Raw genomic sequence first — 16,302 nt, forward strand, 5'->3', positions numbered from 1 at the left:
AATTTGTGCTACAGGAAAAGGTACTGCTGCAAAAATTGGAATTTGGTGCAGCATAAAACATTTATGGCCTTTACCACATTATCTCATTTTGTTAGCAACTACCAAACACATAGAATAAACAACTACTGGCTTTCTATCCACAACATACAATCTTTCCTTGTCATTTGTAACACCTGACATGCAGCTAATTCTACATTACTAGATATTCCTGTGGTGAGCCTTTTGGCAAAATGGTAGGAGCAGTAGCTAGAAGTAATAGGTAAGAACATTTAGACAGGATTATTTGGCAAAAGTTATAGGGAGAAGCATTAGATAGATGTAGTCATTATGAACATTAGGTGGGAGCCTATGCAAACGCTGTGCTAGACTTGCCCTCTGCCGTGGCCTGTTAAGGTTGAGGCATAAAGGCTAAAAAGAGGCATTGGAGTTCTTTAGTGATGGAGACTGTTGTCATGGCCACCCCTTTGAGGGAGTTCCAATTGGAACAGGCGCCAGAGATATAGATAGACAGAAAGATAAATAACACTAAATTCCAAGAAAAAATCTTCAAATCTAATTTTTTCTTGTCATATACTTTCTCTGTAAAATTAAAATCATGAAACAATAGTTAATGTGGAACAGTATTTTCCATGTTACTGGTAAAATGCTCGTTATAACAACACCTGTTTAAAAAAAATACATTAAGACATAAACAAAAATTACTAGCAAATACAAGGTCAACAACACTCACCAAAGAACTCTGGGTCATTGGTACTGTCCATGGACTGCACCAAGAGGTTGGTGAGGGCATCAACTTCTGCCTCCTTGCCAACTTTGTCGGGATTGAGCAGAGGTTGATTGGTGGGTGCTGGGGCCAGACCCCGGGCTCGTGGAGATGTGTACGGCCCATACAGGCTATAACCAGACTTGTTAGACATCTGGCTTGAGGGTCGGGGAGTAATGGGCTCGTAAATAGATTCGTATGTGGAGCTCTGTAAAAACAAAAAGCATTAGCGACTTCCTAGGAACTATTTCAATGATATATATATATATATATATATATATATATATATATATATATATATATATATATATATATATTCAACTTTCTTACAGAAAAGTGTCATTCTACATTTAACATTCACAGTTATGTGCGACAACATACATAAAATTATACTAACCTTAACGATACAAAATTATTATATTCCTTCACATGCAGCAAATCACATTATCAATATCTCATTTCCTTCTTATTAGAAGGAAGATTTGGCACATAATACACATAGGGAACCTGAACTTGCTTGGCAGGTACACATACACAACGTAGTCATATTAACAACGTTTCCTCTTGCTATATAATCTCTACCTCCGTTTGGCCATTAATGAAGACTAGGATGAACCTAACCGGTTAACACACCAAACAACACGGAACACTAGTCAAGTGGACGAAGAAAAAGAAGCCGTTGGCTACTTGGGTAGAGGAGCAGAAGTCACATTGTTGGAGGATTATGTTTGGAGGTGGGGGTCCCCTGTGGCTGAGTCACCCCCTGCCCTGTGACGTCAGTGTCTCCCAACTACGTCACAGGTTTCCATCAACCAGTTTTGCTCAGTACTGCCAACGCTCCCCTACCAGTTCTCAGCGGCCATGGTTCTACCCACTACTGGTAATTCCAGTTCTAAACAACGACAGAGGTGCAGACGACTACCTCTCGTCACTAACCAATTATTATAATCCAGTGTACACAGATTAATATCAATTTTCATTTAACCTCAACCCCATCCGGTACAACCATCTTTCCCCCAACAATCCACCAGTTACAACCCACTGTGTCGTCTCTCATCAACCAGGGTTCCCTCCAGCCACTGCCAACAACCACAGTTCGACCCATGACTTACAACTCTCTATGATTTCCTGCCAACCACAGTTACAGCCAACATCACCAACTACTGTCTTATTTCTGAGCATCTTTGGTTTGTTATTAATATGTAACGGCGCATGGCAAGCCAGCGACTGGTCTGACGATGAGGCAATCTATAAGCGGAAAGATGATAACTGTACTTATATAACTAAACAAATAAATGAAAGCGATAACACTGAATGACACGTACAATGACCTCGCACCAAATTATCCACATCGGCACAAACAGACGAACACACTAAGAGGCGGCGAGGTTACCTGCCTCCAGAGTCGGGTCGGTGTCTTGGGAGGAGTCGACCAATTTCCCCCCAGAACATTCTACCACGTCGGGCCAACACACACACACACACACCGCGTGAAGTCTAACGAAATATTAACCCACGTGTATGATCACTCTCAGCTACTGTCTGGGGCGTCCAGCGCTGACTGCCAGGCCATCATGCGGCAGGCAAGCGTCCGTCTGTGCCTTCGTCAGGTGGAAATCAAGGAATACATCGGAGTGTTATGAGAGCAGCACTTACGTTCGTCAATCATAACAACATGGCTGTCACTTGCCCCCGCTTTTCTGTGACCTCAAGTAGTCGGGACGACGGTACGATATTTCATCTGTGCATAAATGAACGCAACTGCTATGGTCTGGGAGCTAGACCAGTGGATGCCAGCGTCGCATCGCCATTCACATGCATCGCCTCATTGCCCCAGCCCGGGCCCTACGTGACCAGGGCAACTCCACAGTAGCTGGCGTGTTGTGTGTGTGTGGTATGCATCTCGCGAGGTCCTGGGCTACATCCTGCCACTTCCTGCACCGCTCACAGTTCACAGTGACCACGAACAAGGTTGGCGTCGCCGCTCGTGATTGCAATGTACGTTACTTCCCCAGGGACGTATGAGGCTCGTCAGTATTACCATCTCTCACCAACCGAAGTTCCATCCAGTATTACCAACACTCGACCATATTACTATTCAGTGCTATTATCTTTTAGAAATAATTCCTATTAGTAATACAGCTTCTAACCAACTATTCCTATTTAGCAAAACCACAGTACCAACCATCACCACTGCCTCTCACCAACCACAGTACCAACCATTACCACTGCCTCAGCAATCACAGTTCCAACCATTACCACTGCCTCACCAATCACAGTTCCAACCATTACTTCTGCCTCTCATCAACCACAGTTCTAACCCTTACCACTGCCTCTCACTATGGTTCTAACCATTACTAATAGTGCCTCTCACCACCCACAATTCTCCTGGATCGTGCTAACTCAACACAAGTGGTTATATTCAGTTATACCATCTCTTTCTAACCACAGTTCCATGCAGTACCATCATCCTTCATTACCCACTGCTCTAAACATTATTATAAATCTTTACACACCACAAACAACGCCCAGCAAACCATAAACAACACCTTCTCACCCACCTCGATACTACTGACTTCCACCATCTATAGTTCTAACCACAGCAAGCAACGCTTACCAACCACAGCTCCACTTTGGTAACTACAACCCCTGCAGTTGTAACCAACACATAAATCACAACACGATCACTGTCTCTCACTATCCAATGCGTTCTACGCACATAAGGGGTAAATGTTAATAATACAAAGAATTTAGTATCATCTACATTAATGTATTGTAAATACAATACTGTAGTCAACTTTTACATACTGCAGGGCCTCTGTGTGGGTACACACAACGACCACTATGTTCCTGGGGGCAGACCACTACGAAAAGGTGTTTCACGATAATCAGGAAGGAAGGAGCAGCGTGGCCCCTCGCCGTCAGGGTCGAGGCAGTACACACCACGCCTCGATCTGTGAGCATTACCCATGCCACCTCCCCGGGCGGGCATGATGCCCGGGTCATGTTAAGGTAAAAAGGCATCGTTATTAAAGCAAGGGGTCGTTGCCTCATGCTGGTGGGTCGTGCTGGTCACGGCCAAGGGTCGTACCGTCTGGGTTCAAAAGGTTAAGTTCGAGAGCAGCAGCAGCAGCAGCCGGCGGCGGCGGCGGAGGAGGAGCAGTCGGAGGAGGAGGAGGAGGGAAGGCGGGCGGATCGAGTGGCCAGGTCTGCGACACCGCGGACGGGCGGCTCCTGTTGCACTGGTCCCTGAGCCTGATTGTCAAGTCAAGAGAACCTTCCGTGCCCCTGCTTCCCCTCCCTCCTCCATCCCCCACCAACAACACCAGCACCTGTGCGGGGATGGTGGGAGGTGAGGAGGCCGCCCCACTACGATAATCACCTTCACATAACGTCGCTGTGTCAATAAACAGGAGGGTCGCCTTCCACAGAGGGCAGACCTGACCATCAGGAGGAGACGCAACAACGCCACAACGAGGGCTTCACATAACGACCGCTGCGTCATCACGCCCCCCGCCCGCCCGCCCGCCTCCCTCAACGATGCCTTATACACCACCACCACAGTGAGCCTCCTGCCTGGACACACCACCACCACCACCACAGTGAGCCTCCTGCCTGGACACACCACCACCACCACAGTGAGCCTCCTACCTGGACACACCACCACCACACCACAGTGAGCCTCCTGCCTGGACACACCACCACCACCACAGTGAGCCTCCTGCCTGGACACACCACCACCACCACAATGAGCCTCCCAGCTAGAAATACTCTCACACATTTACTCCATTAATTACTGCCATTATACACAACACTCTGAAGGTAATCTTGACAGGTCTTGTACACCCAGAGCCCTGGCTGGGTTGGGTCGTTGGTCGACCAAGCTGTTAGAGCAGCCACGGCCCACAGGCCCATGTAGCGTTCAGAGCCCGACCGGTGCAGAACACCTCGTATAGATCTGTGTACGACACTTGGATGTCTCTACTGTCCATCCTATGATGCTTCTGACGACCACAAAGTCTTGGGCTCAGGTGGTCTTCTGGCGTTTCCTCTCCCGTGAATACCGCACCTTTTGATCTGGATGGTAGCAGACCCGTGCATGGCTATCGTGCCAGTAGGAAGTTATCCCCGAGTTGGCAACGATGTCCTCTAGGATTTTCCAGGTATAAATGATGGTAATAACTCTTACGTCTGCGCTCCAGAGAACATAGCCTCAGTAATTTGAGCCGTCTTCAGTAATATAATTCTTTTACCACGTTCATATAAGCCGTAAAAGATTTCCAAGCGATTTCTAATTCTGCAATCCATTTCGCCCGCCCAGTAGGGAGACCTTAGAATACATCAATATTCTATTCGTGAGAGAATTAGCGCCTTGAAAATTACCATCACTGGTCCTCCTTCCATTGTTTTGAAGTCCGCAGGATCCATCCCACCATCCTTGTAAGAGGAAGCAACTGTTGCTTTGCTATGTTCGCTTGTGGTATGGTCCATAGACATCATTACTCCTGAGGTCCTTCACCTTATTCAGTTGATATGACATTGTCTGTCTCCATCCAGTATTATGTATTGATTTTGATGTCCTCGTTTCCCCCATGTAGGAGGAGATGACACTTATCTCCAGTGAAAAGTATGTTCTTCTCGGAGGCCCAGCAGACGACTTTATCTATGCCTCTATGTAGCCTTTAAGCGTCCTCATCTGACGAGATTTTCGTCCTTATTCATGTTTCATCTGCGGAGGATATGATGACGCTCAGACTCAAGTCCACATCATTGTCAGATACAAGAACACGAGAGGTGCCAGTACAGCACCTTGGGAAACTGAAGTTCTTTTTTCTAAAAAGTGAAGGCATCAGAAATGCCTGAATTACTTGTTGTGTCCCAGTTAAACAGTTGTATATCCACCTCTTAGTTGTTGTGTTTTCCTGTTATTCCTATCTTTCACAATGTCATGTACGATGATGACATGATTCTATGTGTCAAACGTTTTCGGCAAAGTCTGTGTATACCGCAGCAGCATCTTGTTTGCCCTCCAAAACCTCAACAATCGTCTGGCAGTCAAGCAACCGTGTCTACCTTACACCCCTCTGCTGATCATGCCACACGCAACGTCATGGAATCTGTCTTCATTGCTAATAGAAGAACTTTAATTAGTCCCCAGGCAATCTTAAAGCCCATTCTAGTATTAACCAAATCATTATGAGAGAATTGACGCAACACAAATATATAAAAAAAAAAGTTGTTCAAGAAAGTGTTCAAGACACACCCAGCTACCTAGGTCAACCACCACCACGTGACCCCCCCTTAATCACTCTCCCTTACAACAGTTATGGCCAGACAAAGCTGACAGAGCTTGGTCTATAAAGATTGGTGTTGGACGGCGGGACTCAAGTAGGACTTCAATAACTTTGTTAAGTACTGGCAGCACCTGATGATGAGGTGGGTTGTCTCCACGAAACATGTTGTGCTACATGGATAGAAAAATTACTTGTTAAATAAAATGGTATAAACTCCTACTGAAGTGCGATTTCATCTTCACCTCTCTCTCTCTCTCTCTCTCTCTCTCTCTCTCTCTCTCTCTCTCTCTCTCTCTCTCTCTCTCTCTCTGGGAAAACTGACCTACACACCGTGTCGACTCAAGACGTTGCCAAATTTCGGTGCTCAGTTTTCGGCACAATGCTATGTACAATGCGTCCCAGCAGTGCCCAGCACAACCTGTGGCAGACGTATACAAGCAATACGTCTGCAATACGACAAGCACTACGCGCAGGTCGCACTGGGTTACCAGACGTGGATAGAGTGGATCGAAGTGTGAACCTCCTCTGCACCTTCTGCATACGATGAGCCTCAGGAGGCATGAGAACCCAGTCGCTGATGGCGGGCAAAAGTCAACTCGAAGTCACGCTGGGGATCTCGCCTCTCCGGTGTGCGTCTGTCACACACATGGGGAGTAGGTATGTGATGACTCGCGTCTCCTCGTGAGAAAGGGTCACGTTAAGACGACAACCCTTGTCTAAACGGCTTGAAGGCCAGGTCATAATGGGACCGGGATAATGAGGTGAGGTGAGGTGAGGTGAGGTGTGGTGAGGTGAGGACGTGACACGAGGTAATCGCATGTCCAACCGAAGGTGACCAAGGGCCACACTCGCTGCTCAGGCTGTATTGTTTTACCTATAACCTCTCCACATTCTATACCTTAACTATCTCGTTCCTCTCCACATTCTATACATTACCTATCTCGTTTCAGAGTTGAACCAGTTTCAGCTTCATCCGAAGCAGCCACGAGGGCAAATCCTGAAGAGATTTAAGTCAGGGAAAAAGGACAGATATATGAGAGATGAGGTATTGGGTAAGTGAAGCCCTCTGAGGTGTACTCAGTATCTCTCACTCGTATCCTGTTAATATCATACGAATTGAACTACAAAAAACACATTGGAAATAAAACATATCATATATATTACGATGGTAAGCATAAGTTGCCGAGTGTAGGTAATAAGGAATGATGGGGTTACCTGGGTATACACGTTGCTTCTGTCTACTGTCTATCAAACATCAGATCCCACAGTGATACAACACCTGAGCGAAACTACGACCCTTAAGGACAACGGCCTCGTCTATGACCTGACCCAGATGCCTGGCCATCACACACCCCAAGGGTCGTTGCGTTTTGCTGCAGGATTGAGGACCACGAAGACGATCACCGTCCGCTAAGTCTACCCTTATCAAGGCCAGTTCAGAAGACGTGACCCTCAACATAAGTGCGGGTGGACGCCATAACCCAATCTTATAGATCCAAAATCACTTCGGAAAATACGTTTTTACAGCGTATTATGATCGACGTTGTGGTAAACAGGGAAGCCACTACAGAATGTGATGTTTTCATAATATCTACTTCGGTATGGATATGTCCGAGGGGCCGGGCATGAGGGAGCTATCTCGAACACTCTATATCCCTCGCGAGTCTTCCCGAAGACCGTCCTTCGGTTGAGGCAGTACGGGGGCCCGGCTGGTCGCGCTCAACACCCGCTGCTACGTGCTGGAACCTGCACTCCCCAGGGTTTTGCCGCTGGGAACCCCAGGCGTAAATAAACCCAACTCCACTGACTGGCTTTTCATGTGACGACCCTACCAGAGGATGAGGTACATGTGGGAGTTATACGCAGCCTGGCTGAACGCATAGGCTCACTACCCGAGGGTCTCAGCTTCTCTGTGGCGTTTCATCCAGGTACAGCCACACACACACACACACCCCGAGCTGCTGTGGTTTTCAATGCTCCAGACTCCATCGTGTACCAGAAGCCTTTGCTCAATTCCTGCCGACAATGATAATGGAGAATGTCTCTTTTTTTTTTATCTAGGACAGATGCTCCAGTCACGGAGACTGGCCCTCGTCAAGGCCAGGTCTTGAATAAAGCAAAGAAGGAAAAGCGGTAGTGGAAAGAGGCGAAAAATAGGTGTAGACGCGAAATAAGAAATAAGGGAAAAATCAGTCAAGTCCACTACTTTAGCGTTAGTGAGCGAGAAAATAAGGCAGTCCTGTAACTGAAGGTTTAAAATAACTTCAAGCTTCACTAGTCATTGAGGGAGGAAATAAAACAATGCTATAATGGAAGGTTTGAAATGCCTTCAGGCATCACTACAACATTGCTAAGTCAGGATGGCAGCAATGGAATAACTAGCTTCTTACTCATGTTCACCAGTGTCATGTTCAATACTCCAACTCTCCATGTCTTTTCCACCTTTACCTCTCCTCACACTCATCATATAATTTCATCTCCAAAACGACCTAAGTGTGGCGCAGGCTGGGGACCGTCGTAGTTCCTGGATGATGGGTCCTGGCATAACACGAACACCACTCTTGCAGCTGTCCCCCTTTTCTCTAACGCCGTCTCTTCCTATCATACCTTCCTCTGAACGTTAACTATGACAGTGTAGAAAACCTCACTGCACGTATTCTCAAGATTTCCATTTTCGCTTCCCAAAAACTGAATCTCGTGAAGCTTCTCGAGGAGAAAGCATATCAACAGCGATGGTGAAAATACATTACTTCTCCCTTGAAGTCCGTCTTTCCTTCCCATCCCAGGTTGAATCGCAAGGTCCTGAAACCATTATACTGACTGTGCCTATCGAACGCCAGTGAGATCTCTTAAAAACATCTGTAAATCCATTTTTCCCAAACTTTCCCGTCCTCATGACAACACACTTGTCCCTAAAAACAGACGAAAGTCACGATTTTCATTTCTTTCTTCGACACTAACCCCATCTACCTCATTCATTCTAAGACCATTATTGCACGGTTCACAGACCACTTCCGTTTCAAGAGAAGAGTAATGGAAAAGGGCAAGACAAGACGATACAGTCTTCATCGTGTCCAATCATACCGTGCCCCCGACTCCATGCTTATGTCTGTGTTTGCCTATCTATTTCGCCTCTGTCAATATGTCGCATTCACTGATTGGACCCATTCTTCCATTGCTCTACTCCACGTTTTCTAAAGCATTTGAATCGCTTCTCAATTCTCACTTTCTCAAAACGTTTTGAATCTCATAATCTTGTCTGTCGCCACCAGAAAGGTTTCATTGAGCTAGATCTACTGATCGTGTTTCCTGTTTGGGTCTTTCTCTCTTGTGGACATTGTGGAATCTGATGCCGCGGTCACTGGCATATCTGACTGGATCTGGCAGAAGTCTCCTGATTCGGTTTTCCCTCCCCCTCTGTTCCCCTTTGCTTTCTTCTTCCTAACTATCAGTGGTGTTCCTCAAGGTTCTCTTTTGTCTCCTCGCCTCTTTCTTCCTATTATGAACTGACTCCATCGTTCGGTCAACAAACCCGGCAGACCACAAAACTTTCCTTTCGTCTGCTATTCCATATTCCTCGTCGTACTTCCTCCTGTTTCTCTTTCTAAAATTCCTCTTGGGTTTATTTTCTAGAGAGATTGTTCTTCATTTCCTTAACTATATCATTCACATATCAAGGTAATCTTTAATATTCCTTGGAAACTTTATGATACTGAAGGTCTGAAAATTCTGTTCAGGTCTCGAGTATATTTCTCACAAGACTGAGCCTATCCCTGTGTGAGGCACTGCTCTCACACCTGAGGGAGAGGAGCGAGAACCTCTTCTTTTACCTACTCTCTCTCTCTCTCTCTCTCTCATATATCATCAGTGCACTTCTGCTCTCGATAGTGCCTGCTTACGTGCCTCCTCCAGTGGCTGGGGTCCCGCAGTGCCCCAGGGCGTACTGCCAGAACTCATATAGTGCGAGAGTTGGCAACTCGACGTTTGACCGAGCGACTCTCCTGTTTGCTTCTTACCTTCCACACCCGAGCTGTGAGACTACTGTACTTCATCTCCCACACTTGTAACACAACCTGTGTTCCCACACTGTGGGTCTATCATCGCCTTTACGTGCCACAGTCTCCCTTAGAAAATAACAAAGTCAAGTGGGATTCTAGAATGTGAAACAGGAGGAATTTGACTATAGATGATGTGTACATAATAGATATTCACCTGCGAATCAAGGGTTATGATGGAGGCACGACGGAGAATATGAAATAGCAGATGAGAGCAACGTTTCGTCGTCAGCCGGGATCGTCGGCCGAACGGTGAAGACATTTGATGATACGAAGAAAGAAGTGAGGAGACAAAAGAGGACCTTGAGAAACACTACAGGTAGTTAAGAAAAAGAAAGCAAAGGTTGGGGGAACGGAAGAGAGGGAAAAACCGAATCAATAATCTTTCTCACTATGACATGGCTACTTTTTGCCTTTGACATTGTTTAAGCTGTAGGATCATCCGGGGTTTGCTCCTTCGTTTGGACACATCATTACAGAGGAAGGTAAACAAATGACGCATGCGGGAGGAGCTTTCTTCAAATGAGTCGAGATCTCGACTGGAGTTCTGCGGGTTCACCATCAGCCAGTGCTGGAGGGAGGACCCTTCCCTTTTTATAAGCAAAAAGGAGAAAAAGAAAAAGTTACGGTGGTGTGCCGAGATCCCGGAGTCTTGGTGATTAGTGCCTCAACGCGGGGTTCATACGCGGCTCACACGAGATATGCGCACCAGACGGCTAGAGGAGAGAGGCACCATCAACCACCTCCCACATACGCGCAGGAGTGGACGTGTTCTTCTCAACTTACGCAGCCAAATTTAGACTATGTCACCATAATACTGGGCATCATTACTGGCCTTACATTACGGCACATGCATTGCATTGCGGTAAACCTAAAAACACGCGGTAAACTTTAAGAAAGACATTCAATAACTGACGACTTTTTTAATGTTAGCTAAGACGGCACGAGCAACTGAATGCCCTAATCAAAGGCCAACCCATTTACGCTATATACTGTATGTGTGTGTGTGTGTGTGTGTGTGTGTGTATCATCCTTAGAGATAGGTGAGAAAAAAATATTTCCCACGCATTCCCTGCGTGTCGTTGAAGGCGACTAAAAGGGGATGGAGCGGGGGGCTGGAAATCCTCCCCTCCTATTTTCAATTTTCCAAAAGAAGGAACAGAGAAGGGGGCCAAGTGAGGATATTCCCTCTAGGGCTCAGTCTCTATTCTTAACGCTACCTCGCTAACGCGGAAATGGTGATATATATATATATATATATATATATATATATATATATATATATATATATATATATATATATATATATATATATATCACATGGTGCCCTCCAACAGCAAGGATTCGAACCCCGCACCATTTTCGTGGTATAACCAACCACGTAATGTGCACATGATATTTGATATCAGCTATTTTCCACTAAACCCCAGAGACTCGATCCCCGCTCCATCTTTGTGTGGCGGCCAGGTAGCTTAATCTCCAGGCCAGGCTGAGCCTTAAAAGAGCATCTCCCCCGTTCACCAGTCGCTGATTCATGTATCTCGCTACATGATGCGTCACGCATAAAGCAGGTTCGAGGGTTCGATTCTCGGGGTATAGCGGTATATATATGTCAACTGACTTATGTTTCTCTCTTGTATCTCCCCTGATGATGTGATTATTACACGAAAGTGCACTTGGGAATTTATCGTGTTTCATATATACATATCGTTTACATCATATCATGTGTATATTACATGGTTGAGGTGCATATATACACACATTACAACATTGCCTATTGTGTCGTGGGCTCTAGGCCCTCCTTCGTGGCCATGGGTGTGAGGGGCAGCGTGTCCACCTCGTAAAGCCTGCGTGACGCATCATGCAGCCAGGTACGTGAATCACGAGAGAGTGACGCTCGAGGAGACACTGTGTGTTGACGCACACTGTGGCACGGGGGCGAGTCCACCTGCTGCCACACACATGGTCCGGAGATGATCTATCATCGGGGTACAGTGGTGAGTAGTACACACACACACACACACACACACACAAACACACACACACACATTTTATTTTCCAAAAGAAGGAACAGAGAAGGGGGCCAAGTGAGTATCTTCCCCCTAAGGCTCAGTCCTTTGTTCTTAACGCTGCCTCGCTAACGCGGGAAATGGCGAATATATATATATATATATATATATATATATATATATATATATATATATATATATATATATATATATATATATATATATATATATCATTTATTTTGCTTTGTCGCTGTCTCCCGCGTTAGCGAGGTAGCGCAACGAAACAGACGAAAGAATGGCCCAACCCACCCACATACACATGTATATACAAACACGTCCACACACGCAAATATACATACCTATACATCTCAACGTATACATATATATACACACACAGACATATACATATATACACATGGACATAATTCATACTGTCTGCCTTTATTCATTCCCATCGCCACCCCACCACACATGAAATAACAACCCCCTCCCCCCTCATGTGTGCGAGGTAGCGCTAGGAAAAGACAACAAAGGCCCCATTCGTTCACACTCAGTCTCTAGCTGTCATGTAATAATGCACCGAAACCACAGCTCCCTTTCCACATCCAGGCTCCACAGAACTTTCCATGGTTTACCCCACACGCTTCACATGCTCTGGTTCAATCCACTGACAGCACGTCGACCCCAGTATACCACATCGTTCCAATTCACTCTATTCCTTGCAAGCCTTTCACCCTCCTGCATGTTCAGGCCCCGATCACACAAAATCTTTTTCACTCCATCTTTCCACCTCCAATTTGGTCTCCCACTTCTCCTCGTTCCCTCCACCTCCGACACATATATCCTCTTTGTCAATCTTTCCTCACTCATTCTCTCCATGTGACCAAACCATTTCAAAACACCCTCTTCTGCTCTCTCAAGCACACACTTTTTTATTACCACACATCTCTCTTACCCTATCATTACTTACTCGATCAACCCACCTCACACCACATATTGTCCTCAAACATCTCATTTCCAGCACATCCACCCTCTTCCGCACAACTCTATCCATAGCCCACGCCTCGCAACCATACAACATTGTCGGAACCACTATTCCTTCAAACATACCCATTTTTGCCTTCCGAGATAATGTTCTCGACTTCCACACATTCTTCAAGGCTCCCAGAATTTTCGCCCCCTCCCCCACCCTATGATTCACTTCCGCTTCCATGGTTCCATTTGCTGCCAGATCCACTCCCAGATATCTAAAACACTTCACTTCCTCCAGTTTTTCTCCATTCAAAGCTCACCTCCCAATTGACTTGACCCTCAACCCTACTGTACCTAATAACTTTGCCCTTATTCACATTTACTCTCAACTTCTTCTTTCACACACTTTACCAAACTCAGTCACCAGCTTCTGCAGTTTCTCACATGAATCAGCCATCAGCGCTGTATCATCAGCGAACAACAACTGACTCACTTCCCAAGCTCTCTCATCCACAACAGACTGCATACTTGCCCCTCTTTCCAAAACGCTTGCATTCACCTCCCTAACAACCCCATCCATAAACAAATTAAACAACTATGGAGACATCACACACCCTTGCCGCAAACCTACATTCACTAAGAACCAATCACTTTCCTCTCTTCCTACACGTACACATGCCTTACATCCTCGATAAAAACTTTTCACTGCTTCTAACAACTTGCCTCCCACACCATATATTCTTAATACCTTCCACAGAGCATCTCTATCAACTCTATCATATACCTTCTCCAGATCCATAAATGCTACATACAAATCCATTTGCTTATATATATATATATATATATATATATATATATCCAACCCCCCCCATACACATGTACATACACACGTCCACACACACAAATATACATACCTACACAGCTTTCCATGGTTTACCCCGGACGCTTCACATGCCTTGATTCAATCCACTGACAGCACGTCAACCCCTGTATACCACATCGCTCCAATTCACTCTATTCCTTGCCCTCCTTTCACCCTCCTGCATGTTCAGGCCCCGATCACACAAAATCTTTTTCACTCCATCTTTCCACCTCCAATTTGGTCTCCCTCTTCTCCTCGTTCCCTCCACCTCCGACACATATATCCTCTTGGTCAATCTTTCCTCACTCATTCTCTCCATGTGCCCAAACCATTTTAAAACACCCTCTTCTGCTCTCTCAACCACGCTCTTTTTATTTCCACACATCTCTCTTACCCTTACGTTACTTACTCGATCAAACCACCTCACACCACACATTGTCCTCAAACATCTCATTTCCAGCACATCCATCCTCCTGCGCACAACTCTATCCATAGCCCACGCCTCGCAACCATACAACATTGTTGGAACTACTATTCCTTCAAACATACCCATTTTTGCTTTCCGGGATAATGTTCTCGACTTCCACACATTTTTCAAGGCTCCCAAAATTTTCGCCCCCTCCCCCACCCTATATATATATATATATATATATATATATATATATATATATATAAGGTCACCAAGCTTCTGATGGAGGCAAGAACAGGTTGGTGAGGAGGGAAGCAGCAGACAACGTTGTGGGTGAGGAGGTGCCAGTGTCTGGAGCACCCGTGTGTGATGGGGAGGACCACCAACTGTGGTTGCACACTCACTGCCGTGTGGCGTCACACGGAAACTCGAAGAGGAGGAGGACAGTCTTGGCAGGGGCGTGGTGTATAGGGCACTTCGTGGTTCCCATAGGTGGACGACGATGTGTTGCTAACGACGCCAGTTTGGGGTGGCCTACCAGACAGACACAGACGACGGAATGAGGGTAACCTACCAGACAGACACAGACGACGGAATGAGGGTAATAAGACACAGTTTACGAGTGATGACCAGGAGAATGGAAAGCTTCACTTCCTAGGAACAGTAATCCAGAGGCCCCTGAGGACTTTTGGTATATACGAAGCCTGACCAAAGAAACGTTTTCGTCCATCGACTTCCAGTGCAAGGCGATTGGACAAATGCAGGTGTTATCACTGGGGTCTTTCTCAGGGGCCTTCAAGAATATGCAGCGAAGAGCGCCTGGAAGAGGAGATGCATTATGCAACAGAAGCGTTTCTGAGCCGGGCCAACCCAAGGGTCAGTTCATCAAACTTCAAAACAAAGCCTGAAGAACAAGGGAGAGGAAAGTGCTGGGCAGCAACGATCGAAGCGAATGTTTTGGCAAGAAACAACTTCCTAGTTGTGCCTACGTCGCAAAAGGCGAAAGTCACTGCCAATTTCTCGACTGTGAACGGAGAACATTGCTACATCATTTGGAAAATAGATCATGAATCTTAGAAGGCAGAAACCAAGTGGACAACACCAGTAAGGCAAGTGTGGTTTACAAAATCCCGTGTAGCGGATGCCAACAAACGTATTTCGGTGAAACAGCGAGTAGGTTTGGAAAGAAAAGTGACATAATAAAGAAGTATGGAACCAGAAACCGTCACATGCTCCCGTTGTAAACGTGGATGAGAAGGGTCATCTACCCAAGCGGGACGGATCCCTGATGTTGTAACATGAGCTAGAGGCGAGTGCAAGGGAGGCTCCAGAAGCAGCGCACATACGAGGTAAGTTAGCTGGGCGGAGATTCGAGGTCATACGTGAGCGATCGACAAGAATGGCGGAGAACGAAAACCAAATGGGCAGGAGGTCAGCCAGAGGAGGAACGACGGATGTAAATAAGTTTCTTGTTTCCCTGTTGGGGAAGACCTTGTGTCGAAACGTTCAAAATAAAGTTGCTGTTCCAACTTTGTTTCTCCATACTAGAACTGGTTCTTTGTCTTACGTCAAAGTTTACACGAAGCACTTTCATTAAACCCTCACTTCATCATAGTAAAACTGTATTCATACACATAAACAACATGTTATCTTGTAAAGATAGTTATTGAGGACATCTAAGATAACCTTCCATCGCAGGTGTTACACACGGGAAATTCCTTACGTAACTGACCAGGAAGTGAAGGAAAATTCCTGCAGCACAAGAACGAGGTGGGAATTTCAGTCTTGACAAATGTTTTGACCCTGACACGTGTCAGGCATTAAATTCCAGACACCTGCATGTTTCTTGTCCTCTGCTAACCGTACTCTCCTATGAAGAGAAAATCAGTTTTGAAATCATGGAACGTCATGTCTTCCAATGGGGGACTACTGAGGTCA

At 45.9% G+C, this 16,302-nt stretch overlaps 1 protein-coding gene across 3 annotated transcripts in view; it reads right to left on the reverse strand.

Annotated features, from left to right (window-relative positions):
• Nucleotides 1-16,302, reverse strand: part of LOC139748126 (uncharacterized) — a 465,017-nt gene that overhangs the window by 16,277 nt on the left and 432,438 nt on the right. For all 3 annotated transcript variants that reach the window (XM_071660799.1, XM_071660798.1, XM_071660800.1), the window contains one exon: nt 731-971. In XM_071660799.1, the coding sequence (XP_071516900.1) occupies nt 731-971 (241 nt within the window). The remainder of the gene's footprint in view (nt 1-730; nt 972-16,302) is intronic.

Source organism: Panulirus ornatus, chromosome 72, assembly GCF_036320965.1.
Source record: "Panulirus ornatus isolate Po-2019 chromosome 72, ASM3632096v1, whole genome shotgun sequence".
Taxonomy (NCBI): domain Eukaryota; kingdom Metazoa; phylum Arthropoda; class Malacostraca; order Decapoda; family Palinuridae; genus Panulirus; species Panulirus ornatus.